Below are 23637 nucleotides of genomic sequence, written 5' to 3'. Positions count from 1 at the left end.
AAACGTTATTGTATTTTTCGGACCATAAGGCGCACTGGATTATAAGGCACACTAAGTGAAACAAATCAGTCAGATAAATCAAACTTTACACAATTGATTCTTATTGCTTCCTCCAATTGATTTATTAATCTTGAATTCTCTTTTAGCTGCTCTAGTCCCATGTTGTTGAAATATATTAATGACTAACCTCATACAGGGCTTTGGAGCGTGATGTCACGGGAGGGGGCGAGGTCACGATCATCACCACCATCATAGGCTACGTTCACACTGCAGGCAAAAGCTTATCAAATCCGACTTTTTTGATCCTATGCGACCCATATCCGATCATGGTATGACAGTCTGAACAGCACAAATCCGATCTGGGTCACTTTCGTATGTGGTATTGAATCCGATACATATCTGATGTTTTAAAAAGCGACTGCTGTTTGAATGGTCATGTCTTTTACATCACTGACACAAAACAGACGCCAATTATCAATGCTGGAGAAGACATCGTGAACGCTTCCTGTCCATCCAGTGTAGATGTTAGTGAAACTGTTGGGAAGACAACGTTGGAGAAACGTGAACATTTTATTTGTACTGTATAATCTGCAAATTCTGACAGAAATCTGCCGCTATCCTTTGAAGCACCGCTCCTCTCTAAAATAGCAATAAGGATAATTATTAGGCCATATGTAAATAACAAAATAAATTAAAGCACAATTGGGGAACGTAAAGTACGAAACAAGTCTTTATATTAAGATCCATCAGTCAAACAATACTGTTTGGTCTGAGTCTGAACAGAATGCGTTGTCTGTGACATCTGCTTTTGCGCATATGGCCCGCTTTGAGGGTTCACACTAGAGCGCGTTTGATGTCATATTTTATTTTTAGTGTGAACAAGTAGACAAGAAAATCGGATTTGATCAAAAAATCAGAATTGATCATCAAGACCTGCAGTGTGAACGTAGCCTTAGTTGGCCAAACAAAGGACTACAGGAGCGAAAGCACACGGAAACATCAGCTATGGCTCGTACTTGCTGTGTTGTCGGTTGCAATGTTAGATTGCACGATCGGGAAGGGAATAAGCTGGAAAATGGACTGGAAAAGCAACGTGACGGAGCTCATGTATCTGATGTTACCAAACAAAGACGTCAGGCTTGGATAGCAGCAGTGAGACGAGCTGATATCGAGTTCTCTGCCATCATTTTTTGTGCTCCCGACATTTTCATTCCGGTAAGCTGCAGGAGCAGGCGGACCAGCAGACCCAGGTTCTGGAGCGCCTGATTGGAGCCACTGCGCTGCCGAAGGCCCCTCCTACAGTGGCCCCTAGAGACAAAACACATGCAAACTCCAAAACCCATGCAAACTCCAAAACACAATGGAAGTGCTCCAGGATGCTAGGGGCAGTGTTGAGCTCTTGTTACCTAGTAACTACACAAGCCAGGAAGTACCAATGACTGGATTTGGTGTGTGGTAGTAACAGGTAAATTAACATTTTTTTAATTATTTGAATATATATGAGTATGGTTGTTCTATCTTTGTAGGTGTTTTCCACCGGTATCTAACTCAACGGCTGTATCCCAAAGCCGCATTTTAAGGTACAATTCAAACGCTGCTCGAAATGCAGTGGCCGAAGAGTAAACTTGTAAAAGTACTTAATATTATGTCACTTAGTTTTTTGCAAATGTTTAAGAATGAAGAACATTAAAACATTACTGTTGGCTAAATGTCGGGAAAGTTATGTGTCATTAGCGATGTTTGTACTAACTTGGTTTTAAAGCCTTTACTTCAAAATATACGCTGTTCAATAGTTGACCTTGATCTTATAGAGAATGTGATGATTTTATGGATAATTAAAGTCAGTCATATATCCACAAACACAACAAGCTGAAAGTCAGTGATGCTGCTCGGTTTGCAGTCCTGAATATCACGGCACAAGCAGGATTCACTGCACTGTTAATGTTAGCTATGTTATATTGCTGCCTCTGTGGTGTCGAGCCAAACGGACTTTAACGTGTGTTTGAACGAGCTGACGGTTCACTCGTTAAGCTGAAAGAAAGATGCTTTAATCACAGGAGTCACACATGTGTCCACTGTACCATCTGGGAACTCTTCTTGTTTAGCACTCGTAATAACACAAACACTAAATCTTCCTTCTCTCGTGCTGTTTTGTAGCAGTGTATACACCTGAGACTGTCACCTGTCACCTGTCTGTCTGTCCTGCACTCTCTCTCTGTTTCTTTCTCTCTGATTGTGGAATAAAAGTATGAACATGTATTTATAAGTTACACTTCTGTTTGAATCCTGCAGCTTCTCACACATTTGATTTCCATGTGTGACAACTGCAAGTTGGAGGTTAGGTCAGATGGTTGCATCATAACCTGGGAGAAAACAGAATGCTGATGAGGGGTTTTCAATGAGTGAGCTGATTGTTGAGCTTCTAGTGTGTGAAGAAGTTTTAACATAATAATAATAATAATAATGGATTGGATTTATATAGCGCTTTTTAAGGCACCCAAAGCGCTTTACAATGCCACTATTCATTCACTCTCACATTCACACACTGGTGGAGGCAGCTACGGTTGAAGCCACAGCTGCCCTGGGGCAGACTGACAGAAGCGAGGCTGCCATATCGCGCCATCGGGTACACATACAGGGAGTGCAGAATTATTAGGCAAATGAGTATTTTGTCCACATCATCCTCTTCATGCATGTTGTCTTACTCCAAGCTGTATAGGCTCGAAAGCCTACTACCAATTAAGCATATTAGGTGATGTGCATCTCTGTAATGAGAAGGGGTGTGGTCTAATGACATCAACACCCTATATCAGGTGTGCATAATTATTAGGCAACGTCCTTTCCTTTGGCAAAATGGGTCAAAAGAAGGACTTGACAGGCTCAGAAAAGTGAAAAATAGTGAGATATCTTGCAGAGGGATGCAGCAGTCTCAAAATTGCAAAGCTTCTGAAGCGTGATCATCGAACAATCAAGCGTTTCATTCAAAATAGTCAACAGGGTCGCAAGAAGCGTGTGGAAAAACCAAGGCGCAAAATAACTGCCCATGAACTGAGAAAAGTCAAGCGTGCAGCTGCCAAGATGCCACTTGCCACCAGTTTGGCCATATTTCAGAGCTGCAACATCACTGGAGTGCCCAAAAGCACAAGGTGTGCAATACTCAGAGACATGGCCAAGGTAAGAAAGGCTGAAAGACGACCACCACTGAACAAGACACACAAGCTGAAACATCAAGACTGGGCCAAGAAATATCTCAAGACTGGCTTTTCTAAGGTTTTATGGACTGATGAAATGAGAGTGAGTCTTGATGGGCCAGATGGATGGGCCCGTGGCTGGATTGGTAAAGGGCAGAGAGCTCCAGTCCGACTCAGACGCCAGCAAGGTGGAGGTGGAGTACTGGTTTGGGCTGGTATCATCAAAGATGAGCTTGTGGGGCCTTTTTGGGTTGAGGATGGAGTCAAGCTCAACTCCCAGTCCTACTGCCAGTTTCTGGAAGACACCTTCTTCAAGCAGTGGTACAGGAAGAAGCCTGCATCCTTCAAGAAAAACATGATTTTCATGCAGGACAATGCTCCATCACACGCGTCCAAGTACTCTACAGCGTGGCTGGCAAGAAAGGGTATAAAAGAAGAAAAACTAATGACATGGCCACCTTGTTCACCTGATCTGAACCCCATTGAGAACCTGTGGTCCATCATCAAATGTGAGATTTACAAGGAGGGAAAACAGTACACCTCCCTGAACAGTGTCTGGGAGGCTGTGGTTGCTGCTGCACGCAATGTTGATGGTGAACAGATCAAAACACTGACAGAATCCATGGATGGCAGGCTTTTGAGTGTCCTTGCAAAGAAAGGTGGCTATATTGGTCGCTGATTTGTTTTTGTTTTGTTTTTGAATGTCAGAAATGTATATTTGTGAATGTGGAGATGTTATATTGGTTTCACTGGTAAAAATAAATAATTGAAATGGGTATATATTTGTTTTTTGTTAAGTTGCCTAATAATTCTGCACAGTAATAGTCACCTGCACACACAGATATGCCCCTAAAATAGCTAAAACTAAAAACAAACTAAAAACTACTTCCAAAAACATTCAGCTTTGATATTAATGAGTTTTTTGGGTTCATTGAGAACATGGTTGTTGTTCAATAATAAAATTATTCCTCAAAAATACAACTTGCCTAATAATTCTGCACTCCCTATAGATGAGAAGAAACTTATTATGTAATGAGACAACAGGGTTATGCTGTATGTTGTGTGTGGTGTGGCTGATTGGATGAATGTTTGAGATTAAACTGGCTGTTGATTTGTCTTTTATTACTAAGTTGAGCCTGCCAATTGGGTGTGGTATGATTTATCCCCCTGAGATGAAGAACACGTGTCATGATTTAAGAAGGCCTTTCCTTTCCTTTCTTTTTATTTTGTTACTTTCACAGTGCACTGAAAGTTTTGTTTAATATTCTTTGTCATCTAAGCAGATCTGAACATTGAATAGGAAGAACTACACACCATGTTGTTGCGAACAGTTGCAAAGTGAGTTTCTCCAAAATTAAAACGGGCTCAAGAGAAAGCCACTTATTTGGGACAATTAAGGAAGCAAGTCCCTGTCCAAAAGGATTCAGCGAGGCTATCCGATCTAAAATTCTTCTTTTGTCGTCGTTTTGCTGAGGGTGGAAACGAAATGCGACTATAATTTCCACTATAAGCAAAAGAAAGAATCAATGGATGAATGAATGAGTGAAAATAAAAAAAATGGGGAACTGACTGACTGGTAAAAGCTGGTTAAAGCTGACAAGACTGACTGACTTAACACCACTATGTGAAGTTAACCCCCATCCACGTGACAAAGGTGTGGATGTATCTGTGTGTGTCTCTGTTGCAGGAGCAGAAGGAGACCACAGGACGAAACTTGGGTTACATGACTATGTGAACTCTGCAAATTTAACCTTTTTAACTGTAATTTTTGAATTTACCGTGGGTGTGTTATTCACTACCTTGTGTTGCTCACAGAGATCACTGTGAGAAAGAGTGTATACACCAGCGATAACATTTACATTTCTTTTCTACAACAGAGGATTAATCATGTGATTTGATCATGTGATTTACAGCAGGACACAACTTAATGTTTTTCTACCACAGGATTACTGAGATTTTGTGTGAAGGAAACTGTGGTTACAGGCTATATGTTGGTGATGAAATCCCACTGTATTGTTGAGAAAATGTTGGAGAAAATGTGAATGTTACAGGGGAGAAAGTGAATACAGTGTGATACTGTGTTTGAAACTAGTGTTGCTTCTTTTTACAGCAGAGTGTTAACATTATGACCTTTTACAGCACCTCTGGAATCTGGATGGCCGACGCCTGACCACCAGGATGAACCGTGTGTTTGGCTAATGTTTGTTTTCCTTTAAGAGTGCTTGTAGAGGATTCAGCACAGACAGACAAGTGACAATTGAACAGATGTGCAGTGGTTACAGAATAGTTACATAGGCCTCATTCAGTGTTGGTCAAGTTACTTGAAAAAGTAATCAGTAATTACTTCCCCCAAAAAGTAATCCAGTTACTTTACTGATTACTTATTTTCAAAAGTAATTAATTACTTAATTACTTAGTTACTTGTTAAAAACATGATTTACAACCTGAATAGGTGATAAAGCAATAGCTCTTTCAGCCCAATTCTACTTTTTCCACATAATCCATCATACAAAATGTAATCAAATGGAAAAGTCCCTTTTTAAAACTTGTTTTATTAGTTTTAATCTTTTAACTTTATGCATCAAGCAAAAATTTAATTATATGCAACATTCTCTGACTGGAAGAAAATTGTTTAATATTTAAACCTATTTTCTGCACATTCCAGCACATATATATATATATATATATATATATATATATATATATATATATATATATATATATATATATATATATATATATATATATTGTGTGTGTTTACACTCACTCTTTCAAATAGATGCAAGTAAAACACAGCAGAAAATAAATAAAATCAAAGACTAGCGGTCCTGTTGCTCTATTTTCACCTGTAAAGCAGGAGTGCAGTAGGCGGAGGTTTACCCTGGTGCAGGTGTGCCGCGGCGGTCAGTGGAAGAATCCACGGGTTTCTCTGTGAATTTCCCATTACGTCGTAGCGCACTCGGTGCTTGCTTGGATGTTTAAGGGTTTTTTCGCTGTAAAAAGAAGTTTTCTTCCCACGCACAACGGACGCTAATGTTTTTGTCACTTTTTATGGAATCAAACTTAAAGTAAGGTCAGTACTTCCACGCTTTAAACGCTGCACGCTCATACTCTCTCCGCACTCGATATATTATCCACTGTTGATCTGCAGACAGCTGTTGTCACGAACGTCGCACTTGCTTACGTCACTGTCATGAGACATTCTCGCAAAAAAATCACGGTTTTAGTAACGCAGTAACGCAGCGTTCCTACGGGAAAGTAACGGTAATGTAATTACCATTTTTGCAATAGTAATCCCTTACTTTACTCGTTACTTGGAAAAAGTAATCGAATTACAGTAACAGGATTACAGTACAGTACAGTTACTGTAATACAGTACAGGATTACAGTAACTGCCCATCTCTGGGCTCATTATCTGACCACTATTGGGCTCATGGTGAGTGACAAACTTAAGGGAAGTCACTGATTATAATGTGGAATGACGATGAGATGTTCAATGATTTGGAGCAAATTATGGAAAAAAAAAAAGTAGGGGTTTAATGAGTTTAGAATAAACCTGCAATGATACTTGTCTCTGTGTTGCTGAATACTTTATTACACTTATGAGTTGCAGTTGGTTGCAAATGTGAGTTGTTTTAACTTAAAGACTTGTAGGATACAGGCTCCAGGTGGAGCTGGGAGTTAAACAAGCTAAATATTTAATTACTGACTAATGTTTATACACAGGGTTACAGGTTGGAGTGAAGCTGCTCCAAAGGACAAACCCTGGAGATTGTTTTAAGGAGACTGTGCAACACTCTTGTACATGTCTCATTGGGGAGTTGACACATGGCGTGAGCCATGTGGCGCAAGAGGAGTGTCAGGTACCATGAGAAGAAGCGAGTAAGGAAGAGCGTCGACAAGAAGAAGAGCGTCGACGAGATGGAAGCTGAGGACCCAACAAAGTGCTTTTTGTGCTGGGGTGTTTTTTTTCTGTTCTCAAACTGTTCTCCTATTAGGAGTCTGAGTGGAATATTTTTCTCCTCCTCTCACCTAATGTTATGTATTTCATTGTTTTTTTTGTTTTTTTTACTATCAGCCTACCTCACTGACATTGTGATGCCAATGTGATGCCTGTGTAATGGTCAGAAGGTTCCTTTGTAAGTGCGCATGCGCCATTAGTGTGCTGCCTGCTGTAACCCATAATTTCCTTTGGGATTAATAAAGTATACCGATTCTGATTCTTCCTGTGACGTCCTTTTAATAAACATTCAAACAGTCTTTTCATCTCTTGTTGCTGGACATTAGTTTTTTTAGTTAAATTCATGTGGAAATGTGTCATTTGTGACGAACTCTTGTGATGTCACTTCTTTGGATCTGAGAAGCTTCAGGTTCAGCTTCTGTTCTTCCTTCAGTCTGTGAAGAGGAACAAAAATGAAAATGAAATAGAGTAAAATTATTCCAGACTGCTGATTTAGAAATAGATTTGCGTTTGACTTTTTCCAACATAAACTCTGGCTAGTTCTGGGAGAATCAGGTGTCTTCAGTTTAGCTTTCTGAAAGGTTCATCCAAGAGGCGATAAGGCATTATCATATTTTTTTTAAACAGCTTGTTGAAATAGATTTTTCTTATATTGTCATTTGTGCTTAGAAACATATAATCATTTGTATGCTGATAAGAATCATCTCCTTATTAGGTCTGATAAGATTCTGTGTGCACTTGTGTACCATGAGATGACAGGAAGCAGCCTCGACGTTATAATCCCATTATAGCTTTTGATACCAAACCTTTCTGTTTCTTGAGGTGAAGATTTCACACCTTTAAATGTGCATTTGAGATATGACCTATTACAAATTCCTGCTTTTATAGTTTAGCAAAACGTTTACTTCTGCTTTTCTGCATACCTCATACACGCAGTTTAAGTTCATTGTAAGGTCATATGTCTATGTATAGTATGGCTGGAAGCACACACACATGCACCCACACACACAGAATATGGCTTTGGAGTTGACGTCAACCCGCAATGCATTGTGGGAGCGCGGCGCCATCTTCCTGGGCCACGAATCAAAGCAAACACACTATGTTGGAAGGATGGTTGCTAGAAACATGTTTAAAAGCAAAAGCAGTTTAATGCAAAGAGAAAATAGCGTGCATTGGAAATGTGGACCCGTATGAAATAAGGAGACCTACCATGTCTGTGGAGTCAGCGAGTACAAGGTGAACCAGTTTTGCAATTACAAATCTCTGGAGGGACACACACACACACACATGGGTACAAGATTAAGTCAGCTCGAGTACTGTGAGTAAAATGCGTTTGATTTTCCACCGAACATTCAAATTAGTGCAGCATAAATTCAGTCATGAGGGGGAAATTACAGTGAGAACATGTGGAGGCTCTGTTAGAGGGATAACATAGTGAATTCAGTGCATTGATGTGATATTGTCCTGAAGGATTTAGTTATTCTTTCTGGTTAAAGAAATTGCAATGATTTATTCATGTTTAGTATAAATAATTCTAATTATACATCTTTCTTCCGTGTTTGTGTCCTGTGTCACTAAAAGTACATTTTATTTTAGTTTTAATGACCTGCAGAATCTCATTATCATATTAGGTGTCCATAATTGTCACTTAAAGTCAAACGTTATACTTTCTTCATCTCTAAAGTGATTACATCCTTGCACTGCATACTTTAGGTTCAATTTCTGCAGGCAGGTTTCTGAGAGAGAACAGGAAGAGTTAGACTATAACATACAGCGTTCTTTAGATGGACACATAAAAAATGAAAAATTACATGCATGTGCTAACGTTATAAACAAGTTGTTACATTTATGATAAAGTAGATTAAACACATTTATGTCGGCCTTGGCTCATAGTTCTTGTCTTTAAAGGAACTTTGTGTGTGTTTCAGGTACTGCACTCTATAAGACTGACTGAACCAGCATTGCAGCCATGGGTCATTGTGAGCATCACAGGGAAGGTTGAAGCCACCCACTGCACCTGTATGGCCGGAGTCGTGGAGACCTGCACCCATCTTCTGTTTATTGTAGAAGCAACAGTGCGGATCTGTGGCACGAGGACTGTTACAGATGAACCTGCATACTGGGTTTTGCTGGGTAATATGACCAAGATACAGCCAGAGGTTGGCCATAAGATGGATTTCTCCTCTTCAGCTGCCCAAAAAAGGCTCTTGATCAAAACATAAAGAGACCGTCCGTAGTGACAGGTAAAAGGAGCCGTTCTCAAAAAAGAAAAATCCCACCTGCTACTGTGGAGCAGTTGTCACCGCTATTGGATACTTTTCTGGAACACAGTAAAGCTGTGTGTGGTTGTGGGAATGACCCATAATGTTTTATCTAGGAGTCTAGATTTATGCCTGTAGTGCACTGCCATGTAAACAATTTGCATTTACTGAATATGTGTCTGAATATGCCCCATACACAACAAACTGCAATAGACTGTCTATTATGGCACCTTTCTTTAGTTTTGCTGTCACTTTGTCAGTAATATTCTGTTCATTGCGTTTTGTTTTTCCAACTGTTTTCTTCTCTCCATAATTACCTTCTCTCAATATGCGATTATTTTGGTGCTGAAGGAAACACACTACAAACAATAAATATAAAAACATTTAGACATCTATTGGCCGAGTGGATCAACTGAAGAAGGAATCATTAAATAAAAGCAGAAAGATCTAAACACATCGAGGAAGTTGATCAACACAAAGCTGTAACCTGTGTGAGTACAGACACACACAGAGACACAAAAAGAAGAACAGAAAAGCTAAGACACAAATATTAATATTAATGAGAGAATGAGGAACAGGTTAGTGTGTGAGTGGGCGGTCAAGTGAATCTATAAACAGGCAGATGGAAGTGGTGGCTACTAAACTGACAACATGTGCATAATGGGAACATAAAAGGCAGACTGACTGCAAAAGAAAGACAAAAGCTTCACAGGTCTGTTTGCTTTGACATTACAACATCTAAACGGAGAAGTGTTTCACTCGCTGTGTTTCTGCAGGAATCACACACGGACTTTTATTTTGTCATTTCTCCTCTGTAGCAGTCTGATTATTAGGTAAGAAAACATTTTTTGCATCTTACAAGATTTTTATATCACAATAAAAATAAAGAACTTATTTTTGTTTGTCTGATTTAAAATAAATGTAGATTTTGTATTGCTCTATAAAACAATGCAAGTTCCTGATTTAATCAAACCTTTATGTGATCTTATGTTTTTATTATACAGGTGATGAGTTTTGTGACAGTCCAGTCTGTGAACATCATGAAAGGCATCATGTTACTGAGTCTCCTCTTTATTCCAAGTGAGTCGTCTCATTTCAGTCATTTACAGTCTGACAGATCAGTGCAGATAGAGAAACTTTAGAGAAAAAAACATCACTCCGTGCAATACTGTACTAACTGCCACTCAAAAAGTTTGTACTGCTCAGTTTGTGCTGCTGCTCACTCCTGCCACTTTATCTCATGTGCAATATTCCATTTGTCTTGTGACTTGTCTTCTGCTCGTCAAATACATTTCATTGCAATGTTGACCCTGTGCTAACTTGCATATGACAAATAAAACTGAAACTGAACTGCAACACATGTCTAATAAACTCAGTGTATCATAATTCTGTTTCCCATCATGTGTATGAGTTTGTTTTGATTTTTTCCAGGTACTTTGGCTGCTTGTCCTCAAGATTCACACCTGTTCATCACTGCACCAACAGAGATGGAAGCTCTGAGTGGATCTTGTTTACAAATCCTATGTAACTTTAGTGATGCTGGACCAGCAAAGTTTGACAGCACAAGACCTGTTTTTGGAGTGTGGATTAAAAATCACTCCAATGTTAATACATTTCCAAGCAATGAGATCTTCAACAGCAGTGGGACAGTTAACGAGTATCCAATGAAGATTACAGGAAACCTGAAGGAGAAAAACTGCACCACTCTGTTTTCCAACTTAACCACAACTTATACAAACACATACTACTTCAGAATTATGAACTGGCCGTTCAGAGCAACAGCTGCTTGTGATCCTCTTAAAATAACAATTAAAGGTGAGAAAGTTTTCATTTTATTGTTGATAATAAAAAAAAAAATCTGATTTGAATATTAACAGCTAAGACATAAATGTACTAACTTTATATTTGGCAGTTAAAAATGTGTTGTCCAGTTTTCTTTGTTATAAAATTTATAAGTGCAAAAAAAACAAAAACAAAGTTTGCTTACTGTGCTGATTCCAAAGCTCAGGTATTTCTCCTACATGGAGGAAATAATAAACTCAGAATAAAATAATTTCCTGACTGAACAGCATGAACATGTAAAATTAAGACTTTAACACATCTACACTGATCTTCATCTGTTACTTGACTGTGTTTCCTGTATTATCAGTGTAAAAATTGAGCTTGATGTGAAACCACAGATTCTCCTTGGAGGCCCAATATTACAATCCCAGGTGATCTGAAGGAGAAGGAGTCTGTCACTATAACCTGCTCAGCTCTCACTCCCTGTCCACACTCCCCTCCTCAACTCACCTGGAATCTCCAACAAGACTCTCACAACAAAATAGAGGAAAACACAGATGGAAGCTTTACAACTAAAATCCAGCAGATCATCACTCTGTCAGACACACATGATGGAAAGAAGATCAGCTGCTCTGCCAGATATCCTGTGAACCAAGGAAACGACACCAAGACAGCAGAGACAGAAGAGACTCTCAGTGTTTCATGTAAGACAATCAGAGTTTGTTGTTGAACTGAATCCTATAGGACAACATGATTTATGGGATATGACTTTCTTATTTTTTTCTCCAGATGCTCCTAAAGACACCTCAGCATCCATCAGTCCATCAGGTTTGGTGTCAGCAGGCAGCTGGGTGAACCTGACCTGCTCCAGCAGAGCCAAACCTCTAGTCAGCAGCTTCACCTGGTTCAAGAAGAGCAGAGATGGAGCTGTGAAAGTATCTGAAGGAGAGATTTACAGCTTCAATGTAACAGATGGAGGAGTTTATTACTGTGTGGCAACTAATGATCTGGGTAATCAGACATCAGCAGAGATTCATGTGGCTATTAAAGGTAATGGCTCATGCCACTGAACTGTTTTATGCTATTATCTAACTTTTTCTTCTTTGTTTATTGGGTAACTCATTAAATCTCTTGAAGTGTTTTGTTTTTTCTAAATAGTGCTGTACAAAGTGTAAAATTAAACATCATGGTAATATAACGGAAAAGAAAAAGAAGAACCTCACGATCTGTTTCACATCGTGTGTTGTTTCATCTTGATATTGGTTTTCTACCAGGATTCCCACTCTGGTCATTTCTTGGAGGAATCCTTGGGATTATGTTACTTTGCTTGATCATCTTTGTTTGGTAAATATTACATCACATTAGAAAACATGATCAATTTCTGTCACTGACATGGTAGCTGAACGTGAAATTATCTGTTTACTCACAAATATATTTAACCTAAAACAGAGGATAGTTAGTTTAACAGCCTCTTATATCTTTCAGGTGCTTAAAGTCAAAGCATCAAACTCAACAACAGACTCATGTAAGAAAATACTCAACTTCTCTGTAATTTACTGAACTGTGTTCAGAAAGTTATTTACACTTGTACCTCCACCAGAGTCTGCTCACTAGATTCAAATGAACCTTTCTATTTGTTTCTATTTTATAGAATCAAAGAAGTGAAGAGTCGGTTGTTGAAGAACCAGCAAGTAAATCAGAAGGAGAAGAAGAAAACATCCATTATGGAGAGATCAGCTTCTCTGTGCTGAGAAATGAAGCATCCTCTGACTCAGTGCAGGACAGAGGACAGCAGCAGGATACAGTGTACGCACAGGTGAAAGTCAACAAGCCAAAAAACACAGAGCGTGCTGATGGCCAAGGGGAACTGTACGCTGAGGTCAAGAAAAAGTTATAACATTACATTAACACAGTGTATTAAAAAACACACACACACAAAAATCAAAATTTTTATTAACTTAAAAAAAAATTACATCCTGCAGCTTTTTATGTTCAACTTTAATTTCACTGCAGTCCAATAAAGAACTAATTCACATGACAGCAGAGAAGACTGAACATTAAAAACTTTTACACAATGTAGCTATTTTTTATTATTATTTTAGTTATTATCATGTTCATACAGTATTTGAATGCTGGCATGCTGTGTGTGCTCTTGTATGATTTAATATAAATTAATGTAAGACTTCTTCACAGGTAATTTGTTTAAAAGACTGCAGGGAAACTGGCATCAAAACACGTCTGTAAATTTATTAAACACATTAAATAAAATATGTTTATTCAATGTAACGTGTTTTTGTGTGATATTTAATATAATTATTCTAAAAGTTTACTCTATATTGTTAATGATATGAAACGTGGGATGTCTTTTTCATATCTAAATAAGTGGATAAAAAATTTATTTTGTCTTCAAATTTCACTCTTTTTTTATATATTAGGGTCGACACTTTTTGTAGTGGCAGTTTCTCTTTTAATGGATTTGTTTTATTGTTTGAGGAGGGTTTTTTTTTTTTTTTTTAAAGAAAAGCTGGTCTATACAGTAGGTCATATTTATTTATTTACTAAGAGTTCACATGAACAGAGCTGCATCACAGTCTAATAATTAAAGTGTCTGCAAGAAGAGAACACACATCTCAGAGATCAGCAGTGTTAATATCTGACACAAACATCTGTATAGTACTCAAGTAATGTTAACATTTGGATGTGAATCCTATTGCTAACTTAGTTAACATGTTAGGATCCAAATCTCTGACTGGCCTTAACATTTGCTCATAGCAGATATAAAATAATCACTATATTGGGCTTTTATCAATAATCAACTGTCTGCTCTACAAAAACCACACTGTAGTGTTACTGTGAATTGTTTGTGCTGAAGGCACCACTCCACATATGATGAAAGATAAAGTGTCTGTTTGTGGCTGATTTACTTCACTGGTGAAGAAGAACTGATGAGTTAATTTATTTGAACAAATGGAGACATTTGTGTTTCATGCTGTGTTTTCATAGGTGATGCAGCCTGTTCGGTGATGAGTTTTGTGACACTGCAATCTGTGAACTTAACTTAACAAATATTTTACTGAGTCTCCTCTTTATTGCAAATCTCATTTCAGTCATTCACAGTCTGACAGATCACTGCAGACAGAGATACTTTACAAAGACACATTTACACTTAACCTGTTGACACTAATGAGAAAAGGAGAAGCCAATATATTGAACCACAAAAGTCTGGCTTTCAAGATCTGCTTTTAAATGAGCAACATCAAACATTAAAAAAAAACAAAGAAAGATCTTTGAAATTAAACTGCTCATTGGTTGCATTTTAGAAATTGCAATGTTTTAATAATTTGGCTGAAAAGCAACATCTGTACAAACATTTTTTTAAAAAGAATCCCTTTTATTATATTTACATGACATATTAAAAAAAATAAGAAAAAATGTTCTTAAATGGAAAAACAGTACGGTGTGGAGGTAAGCATCAACGACACAGCTCTCAGTTCTCACTCCTTCTTTATTCGTCTCCAACATCAACTGCGCATATCGCGCCACAAAACACAGGAACACACTTCCTCTACACTGGGTGTGAGTGGAGCCCTCTAGTGGTCCACCACACATGCCCCCCCCCCCCCCCCCCCCGAACACCCAGCAGAACTAGTCCAGGACCCGGGGCTTAAGCAAACGGCCGGAGCGGCTGAACTGGGGGGGTGGGGAACTGACAGAGGGCAACCCAGCCCGGGAGCGAGGCTGGCACTGGCGGTCAGAAAAAGCTGAAGACGACTCGGACTCCGTTGATTTCGGGTCGCTCCCGGGGGAAAAAACAGAATCCATCAGCCCGGTGGCAGGTGGGCGGCCGCGGCGAGGGGCCTGGGCCGGGACCACCTGATCCTCTTGCATAACATGTGCAGGCTTAAGTCTGTCAACAGAGACAACTTCCTGCCGACCGCCAAAGTCCAAAACGAAATGTTTGTTGCCTGGTTTAAGAACCCTGTATGGCCCGTCATATGGTGGACGCAGCGGAGTCCTATGGGCATCGTGCCTGACGAAAACGAAACGAGCAGAGTCCAATGAACTCGGAACAAAGGTGTCAGGCAGGCAGTGGTGCACAGGACCAGGAACAGGAAATGAGTTTCTTGGGGGGCGAAAAGGCAACAAAGAGGTATCGAAACATGGGGGAGGGCTCTCAGGTAAGAATTCCCCGGGGACCCGGAGAGGCTGGCCGAGGACCAGTTCAGCCGGGGAAACCCCGAGGTCTTCTTTAACCACGCTACGCAAACCCAGCAAAACCCACGGAAGACGTTCGACCCAGTCGCCACTTGTCAAGGAAGCACGGAGCGCGGCCTTAAGTGACCGGTGAAACCGTTCGCACATCCCATTAGCTTGCGGGTGGTATGCTGTGGTGCGGTGGACCTTGACTCCCAGGCCGTCAGCCATAGCAGACCAAAGCTCGGAAACAAACTGGGGGCCCCTGTCCGAGGTAATGTCAGCAGGGGGGCCGAAACGTGAAACCCACGTTGACAAAAATGCCCTGGCCACCGTCGCCGCTGTCGTGGACGCCAGGGGTACCACCTCCGGCCACCTGGTTGTGCGGTCCACCACAGTCAAAAGGTGCGTGAAACCCTGTGACTGCGGCAAGGGACCAACCAGGTCCACATGAACGTGATCGAAACGCCTACCCGGGACACGGAAAGGCTCGAGGGGTGCCTGTGTGTGCCGGTGGATTTTCGAGCGTTGGCATGGGATACAAACCGCCGCCCATTCTTTCACCGTCTTGCGAAGGCCCGGCCAAACAAACCTGGCGCTGACCAGCTTGACCGAGGCCCGGACGCCGGGATGAGAGAGGGCATGCACCGAGTCAAAAACACGACGACGCCACGAAAGGGGAACCACCGGGCGGGGGCGGCCGGTGGAAACGTCGCAAAGAAGGCGCGGACCGCCGTCCCACACCGGGGTGTCCACCAGCACGAGGCCCGTTTTTGTTGACTGAAGGGCAAGGACGTCCGGGTCAGCACGTTGCTCGGCGGCCATGGCAGCGTAGTCGATGCCGACATACACCGGAGAAACCAACACACGTGAGAGACAGTCAGCGACGTGATTGGACTTACCAGCCACATGCTGAATGTCTGTGGTAAACTCAGAAATGGCCGCCAACTGGCGCTGCTGGCGTGCGCTCCATGGGTCAGAGACCTTGGACATCGCAAACGTCAAAGGTTTGTGGTCAACGTACGCAGCAAAGTTGCGACCCTCGAGGAAAAAACGAAAATGCCGTGTTGCGAGGTGCAGGGCCAGCAACTCCCTGTCAAAAACACTGTACTTGCGTTCAGCATCCCGGAGCGTACGACTGAAAAAGGCGAGCGGTTGCCAGAGACCTGAAACCCGCTGTTCCAACACTCCGCCCACTGCCACGTCCGAGGCGTCGGTGGTCAACGCGATCTCCGCCGACGGAAGCGGGTGGGCCAGCAGGGCGGCGTCAGCCAGCGCAGACTTGGCTGCGGAAAACGCACGGACGCGTTCAGGCAGCCAGTCAACCGGATCTTTGGCTGTTTTACCTTTTAAGGCAGCATAGAGTGGCTGTAGCAGGTGGGCAGCTCTGGGGAGAAAGCGGTTGTAAAAATTTATCATCCCCAAGAACTCCTGCAACGCTTTAACTGACGTGGGACGCGGGAAAGCCGAAACGGCCTGGACTCTGTCGGGCAACGGAACCACACCTTCAGCGGAAATGCGGTGCCCGAGGAAATCCAGAACAGGCAACCCAAACTGGCACTTGGAAGGGTTGATGATCAGGCCGTGCGCTTCCAAACGCTGGAAAACCTGGCGCAGATGGGACTCGTGCTGGCTCGCTGAGCAGCTGGCCACCAATATATCGTCCAGATAAACAAAAACGAACGGCAGCCCACGCAAAACGGAGTCCATCAGCCGCTGAAAGGTCTGGGCGGCACCTTTCAGGCCAAACGGCATGCGCAAAAACTCGAACAAGCCGAAGGGGGTAATGACAGCGGTTTTAGGAACGTCTTCGGGGCGCACGGGAACCTGGTGATACCCCCGCACCAAGTCAATTTTAGAAAAAATTGACGTTCCGGCGAGATTGGCAGAAAAATCCTGAATGTGGGGGATGGGGTAACGGTCATTCTCCGTGGCATTATTTAAACGGCGGAAATCTCCGCATGGCCGCCACCGACTGTCCGATTTGGGCACCATGTGAAGCGGAGAGGCCCATGCACTGTTCGAACGCTGTACAATGCCAAGGCGCTCCATGGCTGCAAACTCTTCCCGAGCGATGGACAGTTTCGCGGGGTCGAGGCGGCGCGCGCGCGCGAACACCGGGGGCCCGACCATGGGAATATAATGCTCAACCCCATGCTTCGTTACCGTGCTAGAGAAATTAGGGACAGACAGCGATGGAAACTCTAAAAGCAAACGCTGAAAAGCATCCCCGGAGGTCACTACATTAGCCCGAATCAGGGGCTCGGCGGCCCGAGTAAAACAGGGTAGCGAAGAAAACGAGAGAGCATCGATTAAACGTCTGTTAGCGACATCGACAAGTAGTCCATGAGCACACAGGAAATCAGCACCCAAAATAGGTACAGAGCTAGCAGCAACAACAAAGTTCCACTGGAAATCCCGGCCATGAAAACAAACAGTCACCAACCTTTCCCCAAACGTTTTGATGGGAGAGCCGTTAGTTGCAATGAGCTGCGGCCCACAGTTCGCTGCTAGTCCGTCGGCAGCGGTAGGGGGAAGGAGGCTCTTCTGGGAGCCGGAGTCCACGAGAAAACGTCTCCCGGAGCGCGAGTCCTCTATGAAGAGCAGCCTTTCTGTATTGCCAGCGGTCGCGGCTGCTACGGCGCGCTGGCGGGTCCGTTTCCCTGGGCCGTGAAAGCGCAAGGCGGCAGGCAGCGACGCGCTCTGTCGCCAAAACGCTGATGGTAGAAACAGATGCTCTTTCCGCGGTGCCGGCGTGTAGCAATCCCTGCCGTCAGCAAGGGGGCGGATGCTCCAGGGGAGGCAGGTGGAGGCGTGGAAGGTGCCGCCAGCGTGTCCGTAGCCAGGGCGTGAACGTCGAAAGTGCGGCTAGCCAGGAGAATGCGATCCGCTTCTTCAGCCAGGGAGCGATAATCCTTCGCAGGCAGAAGCGGAGAGTTCGCGAGGACAGCTCTCACGGCGGCCGGTAGTTGGCGAAGGAAGAGGTGCACGAAGAGGAAACCACCGTCATCCGGCCCGAGCAACGATAGCATGTTCTCCATGAGCTCGAGCGCGGTACCGCCACCCAAGCCTGACAGGTTGAGGAGCTTTTCGGCTCGTTCGGCGTCGGAGAGGGCATAGCGCCGAAGAAGCAGCTCTTTGAGGGCGGCGTATTTCCCTTGGGCGGGTGGGTCCCGGAGGAGCGCCATCGCGCGACGGGTGGCCAGCGGGTCGAGCGAGGCCACCACATGGTGATACTTCGTGTCGTCAGCCGAGATGCCGCGAAGGGCGAACTGAGCCACCACGTGTACGAACCATGACGGGGGGTCATGGAGCCAAAAGTCCGGCCGTTTCAGCGCCACAGCGAACGTAGCTGCAACAGGAGGCGGAGGTCCGGCGGCCGCTGATGCATGCATAGCGGAGTGTGCGTTATCTACGGCCCGTTGCATGCTCAAGTCAGGGGTCACCAATGTGGAGGTAAGCATCAACGACACAGCTCTCAGTTCTCACTCCTTCTTTATTCGTCTCCAACATCAACTGCGCATATCGCGCCACAAAACACAGGAACACACTTCCTCTACACTGGGTGTGAGTGGAGCCCTCTAGTGGTCCACCACAACGGTAAAAACGAACAGCAATGTCAAATACAATAAGATTGACATGCAATCTTAACTAAAGAATAAAATCACAGAGACCTTACTTTGTCTTCTTGGTAGAAGCTAAAAGAAAAGGGCTGATAGCGTTCATTCTCCTGGATGAGGCAGATTGTGTGTTTTTTGTGTGTATTTCTGCATGTTTAAGGGCGCTAGTAAATGGGTGAGTTTATATGTGGTGAAATATCCGGCGGCTGCTGTGAATAAAGGTGAGAATATCAATGTTGTGTTTGCCCTGGGCTTCGATGTAGAAAACAAGATGTTATGATTATGTAGATGTTAATAATAATATTATTGTTGTTAATAATTCAGTGTCTGACAGCCCCAGATCAGTGGCTCAGATATTAGCCCTGCCACTCGAGAAGGTACTCCCCTATATAATTAATGAGGATCAAACAGGTTTTGTTAAAGGCCTCCATTGTTAAATCCTCTGATAACATGAGGAGACTTCTCAATGTTATTCATCTTTCACAAAATTCTGATGAGCCATTCCTTGTTCTCTCTCTTGATGCAGAAAAAGCGTTTGATCACGTTGAATGGTCATATCAATTTTTTTGCCTTAGAGGAATTTGGATTGGGTGAAATCTTTGTAAATTAGGTGAAAGTTCTCTATAACTCCCCAGTCGCAACGGTTATAACTAACAGGATGCACTCCAGCAATTTTGCTCTCCCGTGTGGAAATAGGCAGGGCGATCCTCTTAGTCCTCTACTCTTTGACATAGCCATAGAATGTCCCCTGTTTAATTCATTTGTTAAAGAGATCAGTGAAGTCAAAACACTCTCCAACAATCCTATTACCCTATGCTCTGTCAAGGCCTAGAGGTCTGTCCGTGCTTTAGAGGGTCGGGCCCATTTGACATCTTCCCTGGCTCCTGTTATGAATGGCCCTTATTTCTTGCCTGGATGTCTGGACCGGGGTTTTGTGGTCTCGTCTAATCTGGGGCTGGTTAACTTGGGTGATCTGTTTAGAGGCCGGACCCTTCTTTCCTTTCAGCAGCTCCAACAATGTTTTGGCATTCAAAATGTGGAATTCTTTAGATACCTGCCACTGAGGCACTTTATAATTAATGACACCACCCTATTGTTGGACCCTACTAGGTCCGCAGTGGAGGATGCTTTGTCCCCCCAACAGTCTGGAAAATCCTTCCTTTTACAAGGTTCTTAACTCTAGCTCAGCCCCTCGCTTCCTGGCTGCTAAACAGGCCTGGGAAAGAGGCCTAGGCTGCTCAATAAATGATCCAGACTGGCAGGAGATCTGGGCCTGTGCCTCTAAGATATCTGTCTGTAATTGGGCTAAATCTATTCAGTTAAAAATTGTTCATCGGGCATACATCACACCCTCTTTAAAAAGTAAAATAGATGTAAACTCCTCCCCTTTATGCTGGAACTATAATGCAGAGAAGGGTGACTTTGTGCATTGTTTTTGGTCATGTGTGAAAATTCAATATTTCTGGTCGGATGGTGCAAAGGTATGTCGGCGTGCTGACGCCTCTCCCGATCTTTTTATCTACCTGGTGAAAAACCACAACGAATGACTCGAGACAGACTTCTTCAATAAATCAACTACTTTATTTCAACCCCTGCGCAGAAGCTCAGCATAAAGCGTCTTGCAGATTCCAAGGGCAGTCCTTCGAACTGTTACATTTATAATATTCCAAAGTTCCTTATTTACCTCCCACCTTTCCTGTTATTCTGTTATCACGTTCGCCTATACGTCATACACAGTTTCGATCAAAACAGCTTCTTCCTCATCTCTCGTCTTCTACCTTTCCTTTTAAGGTCTGGCCCTACCTTTAACCCCTTTCTTAATTGCATATCTTAATTGTGAATGTGTGTGTGTGATGTACATGTCTTTGTCTGCAATGTGTGTGTGTTCCTGTCTGCACTGTAGGGGTGTGTGTGTGGGGGTCATGTCAAGTGTCATGAGTGTGCGCTTTGTAGGTGTCAAGTGTGTGTTGTGCCGGGTGTTTACGCTCTCCTCCTCAGTCTGCTTTTTGTCTATACTTACCTAATGTGTTAGACTGTTCTTAACGCTGCCCTTTTGCCCCCCTCTTATCTATTGCAACTTCTGGGCTATTTCTATGCATCTTTTTTCTGTAATGTTGCTTCAACTATTCTTGCTCCCAAGGTCACACAGAGGCCTGCTTAAAAGTATAATGTTTAAACAGTATAATGCTAAAAAGCTATATAATGCTATATAATTCCACAGGTACTTTCAGTTATTTTCAGCTATGTTGTTCCTCTGGAGCCTCTCTGTCTTATACTGGGAGTAATGGACAATCTGATTATCAAAGGCAAGCACAAGAGACTGTTCCAGCTGTTATCTTTTGCAGCCAGGAAGAATAACCTGCTCCTCTGGGGATAATCATCAGATTATGCCTGTGTGTTTCTGTTCTCAGTATTCAGTGCTCACTTCATGTTTTGTTTTCGTGCCAGCAATAAAGCTGAGTTTAACTGCCATAAATGTAAATTATGTCAGTTTGTTTAATTTATTGTGTTCATTTATGTTATTTATTTTCTTTATTTATTGTTCCTTTTGGGGTAGGAACTAAGGTTCATTCTGTGTTGCACACAGGCCTTTTTAAGTGACGTAAAGGGAAGTAAAAAGCATGTGCAAGAAGCTAAGTTAATAAGTTAACTAAGGCAGAAGAAGGAATAAATAAGCAGTTTAAAGTAAAAGAAAGCTGCAAAGAAGAAGAAATTGGGAATTATTTTTGTTAAGTTTTGTTCCTGAAGCGGACTCATTCCCTCACGGTTACGTGCAGCCAGCGAGGTACGTTAACTGTGTTTGTTTATCGCGTATTTGTTAACTTGGGTTTAAATGTTTATTTGTAATATTTATGTTGGTCATTCTGTACTTTTATGTAATAACAGTTTGACGGTGGATTTTATGGTGTTTCTGAGGAGAAGTGTGACAGAAGAATAAATCCATCTGTGAATGAAGAACCGTGGTGTCGTGTATTAACTGGAGGGAGTGATAGTCAAACTCGGACCTGCCCAGACTCGCCCTATCAGCGCAAATTCGACAGCTCATCAAGACGGGAACACAGATAAGCCACTGTTTAGGACACACAGGTTCATAAGGTTTTCATGAAGAAGTCTATAAGCCAGACTCTAAAGTTTTTGGTCTGAAAAGTAACACAAGAGTTGGAAACTAAAAGGGACTGTGTATAGCCTGGCAGCCACGCTGTTTCACGTATATGAATGTGCATTTACGTAAGAGATGTAAATTCATGTTCAGCTGAATAATTATAGTTGGCTCTGAAAGGGCAGAAGTAAACTTTGTACATTTTGACAGAAATTCAGTTTGTATTTATGGTTCAGTGTCTTTTAAGAACTCTGTTAAGTGTACTTACTCTGTAATATTCTACATGTATGGGCTAATTTGAATGAGAGTGACTTCATTTAGTTAAGCTCATTCTTTCAGTATTCACAAATGTTGTTGCAGCTTGCTCTTCTATGCTGCCTGTGTATATCTGTGTCTAAATAATCAAAATGTCACATACAAGTAAAGAAGATCAGGGTGCAGTAGCTGCTCCGGAAGAAGAGACTGAGTTAGAACAGACAGGTGAATCAAATATCGGGCAAAATATAGCACCACCTGAAGAGCCTCGTAGAAGTGAAAGAGCCCGGACATTAACAGAAAAAGGAAAAGAGTTTCAGAAAGAGCAAATCAAAGGGCTATTGCTTCGCTTTGACAGCAAATATGAACGATGGAAAGCTCTGATTAAGGTAGCTAAAAGATCTGTATTAAAACAGGATCCTAGTGACATCCTACAAGAACACATCACCAGTATTCAAAGGGAATTATCTGAGTTGAACATTGCTTATGATGATTACAGAAGAATTGATCAACCAGCCCATGACATGCGTCGCAAGATTGATAACTGCATCTCGATCACAAAGACTGTAGTACAAAATGCTCAATCTGAAATGCAGGGAACAGCGGAGGAGTTGATTTGGCCAGATAATAGTTCTGTATTCTCATCGTCAGCCTCCAGTGTTTCACTTCATGCCTCTAATGGTTCTAAAGCTTCTTCTATTCACGCAAACGTATCTTCACTTAGAAGACAAGAAGCTGCTGCCGAGTATGCAGCTACACAGGCTGTACTGCAGATTATGGCTGAACAAGAGGGCCACGAAGAGAAACTGCAAAACCTTGAAGCTGAAGAGAGGTTGATCATTGCAGACCAAGAAGCAGCAGCATTAGCTCGTCGTCTTGAAGGAGAAAGGGAAGAAACTGAACGTAGGCTAGAAAGAGAGAAACAAGAGGCTGCTCTCTTAAAGAAACAGCAAGAAGAGAATGCTGCAAGAAGAAGGTCTGTAGAAAACCTAAAGAGAGAACTTGAGCGTTTGGAAAATTTGAAAAGGCTGAATGCAGCCAAAGCAAGGCTTCAAGTATATGATGAGAGTGAGCTCAGTCCAGCCCAAGGGAATGCTGCACAGAGCCTGGATCTACATAAGGTTATGCAGCCACTCAATCAGGTGAAGACTGAGGACCAGCACTCACAACCACCAAAGGATGCAGTGCTAACACATGTGCTCCACGATAGCACAGGAGAGCTCGTGAAGGTCTTAGCTGAGGCTATATCAGCAAATAGGCTACCCATTCCAGA

At 42.5% G+C, this 23637-nt stretch overlaps 1 protein-coding gene across 1 annotated transcript; it reads left to right on the top strand.

The window, feature by feature from the left end:
- Positions 1-10420: 10420 nt before the first annotated feature.
- On the top strand, positions 10421-12265 carry LOC112430798 (myelin-associated glycoprotein-like). The gene is made up of 4 exons (XM_024799273.2): positions 10421-10493; positions 10845-11228; positions 11594-11899; positions 11985-12265. The coding sequence occupies exons 1-4, from the start codon at positions 10421-10423 to the stop codon at positions 12263-12265; spliced, it is 1044 nt and encodes a 347-aa protein (XP_024655041.2).
- The last annotated feature ends 11372 nt before the right edge of the window (positions 12266-23637 follow it).

Source organism: Maylandia zebra, linkage group LG9, assembly GCF_041146795.1.
Source record: "Maylandia zebra isolate NMK-2024a linkage group LG9, Mzebra_GT3a, whole genome shotgun sequence".
Taxonomy (NCBI): Eukaryota; Metazoa; Chordata; class Actinopteri; order Cichliformes; family Cichlidae; genus Maylandia; species Maylandia zebra.
The sequence above is the reverse complement of the archived record's forward strand: the minus strand, read 5'-3'. Positions and strand labels throughout refer to the sequence as shown.